At 41.4% G+C, this 10,292-nt stretch overlaps 1 protein-coding gene across 2 annotated transcripts in view; it reads right to left on the reverse strand.

Annotated features, from left to right (window-relative positions):
* The window catches only part of MTMR6 (myotubularin related protein 6), a 41,278-nt gene extending 31,295 nt beyond the window's left edge, over nucleotides 1-9,983 (reverse strand). For both annotated transcript variants that reach the window (XM_054446054.2, XM_054446053.2), the window contains exon 1: nucleotides 8,567-9,983. In XM_054446054.2, coding sequence (XP_054302029.1) covers nucleotides 8,567-8,590 — 24 coding nt within the window. In that variant the 5' untranslated portion in view covers nucleotides 8,591-9,983. The remainder of the gene's footprint in view (nucleotides 1-8,566) is intronic.
* Between the last annotated feature and the right edge of the window lie 309 nt (nucleotides 9,984-10,292).

A 10,292-nucleotide genomic window follows, 5' to 3' on the forward strand; every position in this document is an offset into this window, starting at 1 on the left:
CAGGAAGTGGAGGTTGCAGTGAGCCGAAATTGCATCACTGCACTCCAGCCTGGGCACAAGAGCAAGACTGTCAAAAAAAAAAAAAAAATTAGCTGGGCATGGTGGTGCACACCTGTAATCCTAGCTACTCAGGAGGCTGAGGCATGAGAATCACTTGAACCCTGGAGGCAGAGGTTGCACAGAGCAGAGGCTGAGTCATTGCACTCCAGCTTGAGTGACAGAGCGAGACTCTGTCATAAAATAAAATAAATAAAACAGATGCACAACTCCATTACATGCACACACACACTCAAACACACATACATCTTTGAAGAACATGTAGATAAATATATACTATCAGGAAAGAGTTTACTAATTCACTCAACAAAAATGTACTGGCTATCAACTAAGGGCCAATCTATCTGTATCTCATTTCTTTATCTCTAAAATAAGGACAATAATCTCTTTTCAGAAAGCTACTGAAAGGTTGGATAATAAATGTCAGGTACTGATATGGTTTGGCTCTGTCCCCGTCCAAATTTCATCTTGGATTGTAATCCCCATGTGTGGAGGAAGTGACCTGGTGGGAGGTGATTGGATCATGGGGGTGGTTTCCCCCATGCTGTTCTCTCTTCACAGTGAGTCCTCATGAGTTCTAACGGTTTTAAAGTGGGCACTTTCCCCCTTTGCTCTCTCTCTGTCTCCTGCCACCATGAGAAGACGTGTCTTGCTTCCCTTCACCTTCCACCAAGATTGTAAGTTTCCTGAGGCCTCTCCAGCCATGTGGAACTTGAGTCAATTAAACCTCTTTCCTCTATAAGTTACCCAGTCTTGAGTTGTTCTTTATAGCAGTGTGAAAATGGACTAATACAGGTACTTTATTTGCCTAATAAATATAAGCAATAATATTTGTGCTCAAGTAAATATTTACAAAACTACTGTAGTTAGTAATCTGGTCAAGTAGGTAGAGCCCTGACAGTCCTCTATGTCAAGCTACTGTCCAGTTGAGTTCAAATGGAGAAAGGAAGAAGGATGCATATGGAGTTTGAAAAGCAAATTCCATATTTTAAGGTGCTCCATAGTTGGAAAAAACTACTGTAAATGATGAAAGCACAGATCAGCAAAATGTTCTTCACTAATGGGAATAGAGAAAATACAAAATTCTCAACAGAGGAAATATAACATTTATGTCTCAATAGCAGAGGCATAACATTTTATCTGATTAAAAAAAACCATATGTTAAGGTACAAATCTGTGCTGTACATTAAAAAAGATACAGAGGTGTTTAAGCACAGTAGTCCATTAGGAAATATGGCTTATAAGATCATTCCAGTGTCAATGTGGAGAAAATGCTGAGTTGATTAAGGGCAACCAGGTAAGAAGCTAATGAAGCCATCTAAGTGACTGGCTGATATAATTAGGGCCTGGAGTAAGCTGTGACAGAGAGGAAGTCCATCTTGAGATAATTACAAAACTGATAAGGGAAGGAAGAGAGGAGGAAAAACAGAGATTCCTTAAGGGTTTTAAGCTTGTCACACTGGTTGCCATTCACTAAGATAAAGTAGTACAGAGAAGAAAATATCTGAAAGAAAGGAATGTCTTTAATATAATAAACTGAGGACTATCTTAGCATATACCAACTTATATTCAAATCTATATAACAGAAAATCATTACATACAACTGCTTCAATAGGGTAATCTCTATATGAATGTGACAGATAGTGAAATTAATCTGAAATCATTCCAAAACATTTATTTAGTATTTACACTAAAGTTCTCAAGAAAATAAGAGAATTTCTGAGAAAATACACTGATTATTTTGCTCTTTGTGGCAAAACCCACCCCTTACCCTTAAGGAGGGGAAATCAAATATTTTTCTTTGCTAAAATCACTGGCATACAAATTTCAAACCACAGACTTAGTCAACTTCTAAAAACCAACTGCTTCTTTATATTTCCCCCTTTCAGCAAGGAACTAAAAGTATTTTACAGATGTTGCTACAGAATTTCCCTAGTCTGTTCTTAAGTCAGATGTTTAGGAAGCAACTACAATTCTTTCAGGTCACTAACACTGAAGTACTAAGAAACTATTAGGATCCTTAAATTATAGGTATCATCACAGCCAAAAAGTAAATGAAAAAAAAGAAAAAAAGACTTCGGGAAAAGAAAGAACAAATGAAAAACGAAAATGTGGCAAGGAGAAAGGAATTGGAAGATGTCACTTTGGTGAGGAATGGTAAATGCCAACACACATTACTTTAAGGACTATTTAGTTGAATTGTTGCCAACTATGGGCCTGCACTAAAAGGTACCCTAACGGTCCACACAGAAAGTTCAAATTTCAGCCAATTATAAAATTAGAATTGGAAAACACAGAGAACCCGACACATACAGAATCACATTCAGAAAATGTTGGGGCCACTACAGGTGTAGTGGCTTACGCTTGTAATCCCAACACTTTGGGAGGCCGAGGCAGGAGGACTGCTTGAGACCAGGAGTCTGAGAACCAGTCTGGGCAACATAGTGACACCCTCATCTCTACAGAAAAAGAAAATTATTTTCTAATTAGCCAGGCATGGTGGCATGCTCCTGTAGACCCAGCTACTTGGGAGGTGAAGGCAGAAGGATCATTTGAGCCCAGGAGGTAGAGGCTGCAATGAGTTATGATCATACCACTGCACTCCAGCCTAGGTGACAGAGCAAGATCCTATTGGAAAGGAAAGGAGAAAGACAGGAGAAAGGACAAAGAAGAAAGGAGAAAGGAAAGGGGAAAGAGAAAAGAGGAAAGGAAAAGAAAAGGAAAAGGAAGGAAAGGAAGAGAAAAGAAAAAAAAGAAGAAAAGGTTCCAAATGAAAAACACAGGGAGTCACACAAACAGTCAGAAAATTCAGACACCTCTTTATCCCCGAGGAAAAAGTGGCCTCTGGGACAGGAAGGGACCAATGGCCTTCTTCAGACTTCTGTGACCAACAGTTGTACTTATTCTACAACTACATAACAATAGACACTGTGGCTACTGAAGCAGAAAGTGCACCATCACTGCTCCTCTGGCTTGTCACACTCCTTCCCTATAGCCAGGCATTCATCTAGGACTCTCAGAATCATTCCACACTGACATCCTGCCAAGAATTAGCTTTCAAAAAGAAAACACATCAAGTTGTGTGCAGGAAGTGGAGGGCAGAGGTTATGTTTTCTGTTCATGTATCCCAATTTCTAGAACAGTGTCTGTCTGGCTGCATAAATTATCAAATGAAACAGTCATGGACCTCAAGAGGGGAAAGAGTAACCTCAGATGGTAAATCCAGTGGGCACTTTTCAGTTTTATCTTACTTTGCTTATTCCATCAATGGCTTCCTATCTCACTCAAAAAAAGCAAAGATTTTACAGTGGCCTTCAAGACTACAGTAACTTGCCCCTGTCCTCCAACTTTAATCTTCTACTGTGCTCTCCTTCACTCACCCTGCTCTAGCTGTCTTGCTTGTTCTTGGCAACCAGGCATGCCCTCAAAAGGTTTTTGCCCCTGTTGTTCCCTTTGTTGGGACTCTCCCCGCCATCCCCACATGGCGGTTTACCAGTTTCAAGTTTGTACTCAAGAGTCACCTTCTCTGTAAGAGCTTCCCTAACCACTCAATTTATAGCAGTCCTCCCTTAAACCCCCTCCTCAACCCTCATACTCTTCAGAGCCCTGGCTTGCTTTATTTTTATCCATAGCATTTACCACCATCTAACATACTATACATTGAACTTAATTTTTTTATTGTTACCTCTTCTCCAACTAGATAAGTTATAAGGGCAGGAGTTTTTGTCTGAACCTAGAACAGTGCCTGGCCCAAGGAGGAGGAAGCAGCCAGAGGATGGAGCAGAGAAGGAAATTAGAACAGGGAAGACTGTCCCCTTCCCATCTGTGCTTCACCTCTTCCAAATGCATCCGGCTTCTCCTCCTCTGCTTGCCCGCCCCCTTCTTTTTTCTTTTCTTTTCTTTTTTTTCTTTGAGACAGAGTGTTGCTCTGTGACCCAGGCTGGATGCCATGGAGCGATCTCGGCTCACTGCAATCTCCATCTCCTGGGTTCAAGTGATTCTCCTGCCTCAGCCACCCAAGTAGCTGGGATTACAGGTGCCCGCCACCATGACCAGCTAATTTTTTGTATTTTTAGTAAGACAGGGTTTCACCATATTGGCCAGGCTGGTCTCAAACTCCTGACCTCAAGTGATCCTCCTGCCTCAACCTCCCAAAGTGCTAGGATTACAGGTGTGAACCACCATGCCCGGCCTGCTTGCCCCTTTTTAAGTGTTTAGACTTTTCTCCACAGTCTCAACATATTCTCCTTGCATAAACTCATTCACAATAGAAATTTCAATGATTTACCTAAACACAAACAACTCCCTCCCAAATCTACTCAAGGCCAGACCTTTTCCCTCACACTAGATCCTCACATTCAGCTAGCTACTAGAAAAAATCTGACCACCTAAGCTTCTCCTATCCACCCCTCCTCTCTGTTCTTACTCACACTGCCCCAACTGACTAATCAAATCTCTTGATTAGATTATTATTCTGTGAGGCAAGAGAGTGTGGTTAAGAGAATAGGCTTGCTATCAGAAAGACCTACATTCAAGTTTCCACCTCCACCTCTTCTTTGGTAGAGCTAACTGTGTGAGCCAGGACAAGTTATTTTATTTATTCTCTCAGGGTTTCAGTTTCCTCACCTGTAAAATGGGATAGTATTAGTGAAAATCAAAACAGCACTTTACTTGGAAAAAAGCATTCAGGTGCTCCTCAAAACCTATTGGCTCTTATTTCAAAGACAATTTAAATAATATCAGTTTCTCCTTATTCTTGATCTATTCTTATTTTTATATCTCCTTCCTTCTTTCAGAGGGAAGGTATATTTGCATACATACATAGATGATCTCACATTCTAATGACAAAAAGAGGGAGCAAGCTAAAGAACAAGTTAGGCATAACTTTTGGAATAACTCAATTTGGGCCTTAGTAGGATCAGATTTTTATGGGACATTCCATTTGATTACAAACTCTAGCAATCAGTCTTTCATTTATAGCTTTAAAAAGGTTCTTCCATTCCATTCAGTAAAGTTCCATTCACAGGTAAGACAATATCATTTGACATCAATATATAATGTCAGCCAAAGTACTGGCAGGGAAAGGAGAAAGACTGCATAAAGAACTGTCTCTACATATTTCTCATTGTTTCTTGGCAGGACTATGTCATTATGGCAAAATTAGAGCTCAAAGCGATAGGTAGTAGCTACATGATTCATAAGTGTAGCTTGGAAATGCTCTTTCAGAAATCCAGATTCAGGGACTTGGCATCTTTGATGCTATACAGTTAGTAAACCAAATGTGACCAAAACAGAATGATATATATGTTCATTAGTATTCAGCTAAAATACTTAATCTGATAAATCTCTGATTAGCAAGCAATAATGATCCTAAATATTATTAAAAAACAATACCACATAAATATTATTTATTTATGACAAAAAGAGGTTTGCGGGGGAAAGCTCTTAGAATTATTATCAGCATTTATTTCTGAATTAATACTAATGCACATTTAACAATTAGATTAAAACTAGAGAGGCACTGGAAAGAGCATACATAGTCTTTGGAGTTAAACACACCTTAATTTAAATACTAATTCTATCTCTCGTGAGCTAATTGAGCAGGTTACTTAAATTCTCTAAGCCTATTTCCTCCTCACCTATAAATGGAGATAATACTACCCAACTGACAGGGTTATTTAAGAGATCAGTGATGATACTGTATAAATTAACATATTTATACAATTGTACATATTATAAAGTAATAATATTGTATAATTGGCTATATGACATATAGTTGCTCAATAAATGGTTAATTACTACTTTTCAAATAGAGCTGACTGAACAAAAAAAATCACTAAATAGTCATAAAGGACACTCTACGGTCAATTTTGACCCTAATGACTAAACTACATAGAGGTCAAAACAGCTAATAAATCTAAAACAATCCACTTTTGGTTTTTAAATACTTACACTTATTTTTGCAGCAAACTAACTAAATCCAGGTGAAGGCTATGAATAATGGAAACAAAAGTTTGGCTATGTTCAAACCAATCTTTTAAGAGTAAGTTATTTTCCCAATACATTAATAATTTAAGAAAATGTTACAGTCCCCACAACAATTAACAGAATGTACCCTGAGGTCCACCTCTATCTTGCTGTTATATACCCAGTGTCAATACAGTGTCTGGCACATACTAGGAACCTAGCAAATATTTACTTGCGGTCTACATACACTTACTTAATATTACTCCAGAGTAGTGATCCAATACCAGAAAAACAACCCAAAGTAATAAAGGAGCATATTTGAAAAGTAGTTTTAATAGAAAATTCATCAGAAATTTCTTAGTCTCTAAAAAGGCCTTATTAAACCACTAGCATGGGACCACTGTGTAAAGATAAGTCAAAATCAGAGCATTACTTGAAGAAAAGTTCATCAGTTGGTAGATAAGGAGGAAAATCAGACAAAATGAAAGTCATCAGTGACAACTTTCAAAGAGCTAATAAGAGGAGCTACAACTCTACAAATAAAAACAAAGATATATATTCATAATAAATTGGAGGAAAGATTTAAAATAACCAAGGGATCCTAAATATTTTCCAAGTCTGTTCACTCTTATCATCCACCTAAGAATAGGATTTGCTCTAGTTGATCAGATTCAGTTTACTTTTACTGATTTTTTATTCTTTTCCGCCCCCCCTCCCCCAATTATGTCACCCAGGCTGGAGTGCAATGGCGCAATCTTGGCTCACTGCAACCTCCACTTCGTGGGCTCAAGCCATCCTCCCATCTCAGCCTCCCGAGTAGCTGGGACTACAGGTACACACCACCCCACCCGACTTTTTTTTTTTTTTTTTGAGACTGAGTCTCGCTCTATTGCCCAGGCTGGAGTGCAGTGACGCCATCTTGGCTCACTGCAATCTCCACCTCCCCGGTTGAAGCAATTCTCCTGCCTCAGCCTCTGAGTAGCTGGGATTACAGGCGCCTGCCACCATGCCCGGCCAATTGTTGTATTTTTAGTTTGTTTGTTTTTGTAGAAACTGGGTTTCACCATGTTGCCCAGGCTGGTCTCGAATTCCTAGGCTCAAGCGATCTGCCCGTCAGGGCCTTTCAAAGTGCTGGGATTACAGGCATGAGCCACCGTGCCCAGCCTTTTACTGGTTTTCGATTGTGTGCTATGCACCGTAGAAAGCATATGAAAAATAGAGGAGGTTCGAACTGATGCAGAAGGAAGTCACGTGCACTAAGCTACTACATAATACATATCTGGAACCAATACAAGAACCTGATCCAATGTCCACTCTAGTCCTCTTTTCCATCTGTGCCCCTTCTACGAGTTTGGTTATAGACTTAAGCACCCTTCCATTTTCAAAATTTAAGTACCCACAACTTGAATTCTCAAGTTATTTTATCTTTCTTCTCTTAAAAAAAAATTTTAAGGGGTTAGTTTTCAGCATCTTCGATTTTACTAGATACGGTATGCACAATGTTAAAGACAAGCTCCAATAAAAATTCATGTGTACCTTTAAAAGGTTTGTGAAGCATTTAAAAAATTTTTAAAAACACAAATTCTTCTTGGAACAATGAAGATAACGAACATCTGCTGGTTCCCTAAATGAGCTGTAACTTTAAGATGGGCAGCAACTAAAGGGCTTCAGCTTTGCCAAAACGTGGAGAGGCTGCCTTGCAGTGGGCTCGCAGTGATTTTAAAATGTTATTCTTCTCGTCTCGATTTATGTTTTTCTCCCTCTCAAAGTTAAACTTAAATGTCGTTGGAAACGTAATTTGGTAATATTCTGATGTCATTTCCTTCCGTTTTTAAATTTGTAACGAAATAAAAATATTTGTTCGTTCTCAGAATGAAAGTCTTCCACACACAAAAATTAAGCATGGAGTGCAATAAGGCCAATCGAATAAAGCTGCATCCGACCTTTTAAAATATGGAATAACATTTTTCCCTTCTCCAGAACTCCTGACTACTGACACAGGACAATGCCTGAAGTATGAAGCACAGACACGGAAACACCGGATCCGAAAGACTGGAGACCGAGACAGCAAAGGGAGGTGGAGCGGAGTGCTGATCTCGGCTCCTCCAAAACTCGTATTGTGAATCTATGACACGGGACAATGAAATGTGAGCAAGGACAAGCTTACACAGCATCATAATGTTAATTTGAAGACGGTTTTCCGGTTGATGAGGCAACGAAAGGCTGAAAGACCCCAAAGTTAAAGGAGCCCCAATTTTGCCCGAGAAAACGTAGAGCTAGGAGGGCGGTGACCAGTTTTCCCAGACTTACCCCTACGCACTCCGAGATGCTGAAAGTGGGACCCCTGCTCCTGTTGGTACAGGAGGCCTCTGCACCCTGCTTGGACCAAGCTGACCCTGCCCTCCAAGACCAGGCCTGGCCAGACCCTCCCGCCCCGGGCCGGGTCCCCAGCCCCGGTCAGGCCAGCAGAGCCTTCGTCTCCTCCTGCCTCAGCTGGGTCAGAGCAGGGCCCCTGAAGACTGGCGATCCCGCGCCCGACTACCTTGGTCGTCCGGATATGCTCCATCGCAAGGAGACGTCAGCCGGCAGCCGGTCTCACAGGCGTACCATAAGGCTAGAGAAACAGGGCGGTGACAGCGACACAGAGCAAGCAGCAACTCCCTCCGCCAGCCAGCGCCGCGGGTCCGTCTGCCGGCCCCGGTAGCGTCAGCGGCGCAGGCGCAGCCGGTGAGCGCCGTCTCCTAGAAACACTTCCCCAAACCCCGCGGCCTCCCGGGGAACTTGGGGCAGGCAGGCAGAGCGTCTGCGGACCGAGAGCGGCTTGCTGGTTCGTCCCGGACAGCGGCGAATCCCACAGCGCCCCCTGCTGGAGGAGGCCGATACTGCTCACCACCCCACCCGAAGCCGTCTTCGTCATCCTGCCGAGCGGACGCGCGGGGCGGTCGGGGAGGAAGACTGCGTGAGAATGGATCCCGAGTAAAGGGCTCTTGTGGGGTAAGGGCAAGACTGGAAGATGTTCTGAAGTCCATCGCCATACCAATGGACAGCACCAAATTTAGTTTGAGCTGCAGTTCTACTCATAAGAATGTATTCTAAGGAAATAATCAGATTTAGAGTTATTATTCTAAGGAAATAACCAAATAAGGAAACCAGCCTTACTTGAAACAATCAATTCTCCAATCCTACGGATTCCTTATGTAAAGTATGATGATTAGCCAGTCCTCAATCTGGTCTGGTGTCAGAGTCCCGCCTCCTACCTCAATTTCATACGATGTTAGCACCAGCATTCATTAAAACTCATCCTGTAGAGGGATATCACATAACGAAAATGTTAATGCTGCATTACTGAGTGAAGAAAAAACTGACTATGGAACAAGTTCAATGTAGCTGTGTTCTGTAATTTTTATTTATGTAAACAAAAAGTTTACATTTCTGGGTGAGGGTTACAGGTAATTTTTGTTAGAACACGTCTAATGTGGTACTTCTCAGCCTGGAGTGAGTTTTCTCCCCGGGTGACATTTGGTAACATCTGGAGATATTTTTGGTTGTCTCAAATGGTGGTGGTGGCGGGGGCGGCGGCGGGGGGCAACTGGTGGGTGGAGGCCAAGTCGCAAATCTGCTGCTGAACACCCTACTAGGCACCAGACGAACCCCCCAACTACAAGGAATTATCCGGCCCAGATATGACAACAGTGCAGAGGTTGGGAAACCCTGCTCTGTGCCAGACGCGGTGGTTCACGCCTGTAATCCCAGCACTTTGGGAGGCTGAGACGGGCGGATCACTTGAGGTCAGGAGTTCGAGTCCTGACTCTCGAACTCTGCTCTACGTTTTGTAAGTATTCTGTACCAAGCGGGTTAAGGTTTGTAATCTTCATCTTTCTTACTGTGATTGGTGTTAGAAAAGGCTAACATCTAAATTTTCTCTTATAATTAAAAATTTTGTTTCACTTATTTGTTTCATTTTGTTCAAGTTGTCTTGGCTTGTTTTGTTTTGAGTGCCTACTATGTTTCAGATAGATTGCCAAAGCAATGGAGATGGTTATTAAACACAACAGCCTTTGTGGTGGAGTTACTGACTCCTCTAAGCTAAATATGTAATAAGAGTTACATTAAACCACCTAGAAACCAACCTTAGTACAGTATCACATCCACCCCCTCCCCCCGAAAAAGAACCCACAAATCCTGCTCAGAAAAAAAAATATATATATATATACGTGTATATATATATACACGTATATATATATATGGAGCGAGAGAGAGAGAGAAAA

This window comes from Pongo pygmaeus, chromosome 14, assembly GCF_028885625.2.
Source record: "Pongo pygmaeus isolate AG05252 chromosome 14, NHGRI_mPonPyg2-v2.0_pri, whole genome shotgun sequence".
NCBI lineage: Eukaryota > Metazoa > Chordata > Mammalia > Primates > Hominidae > Pongo > Pongo pygmaeus.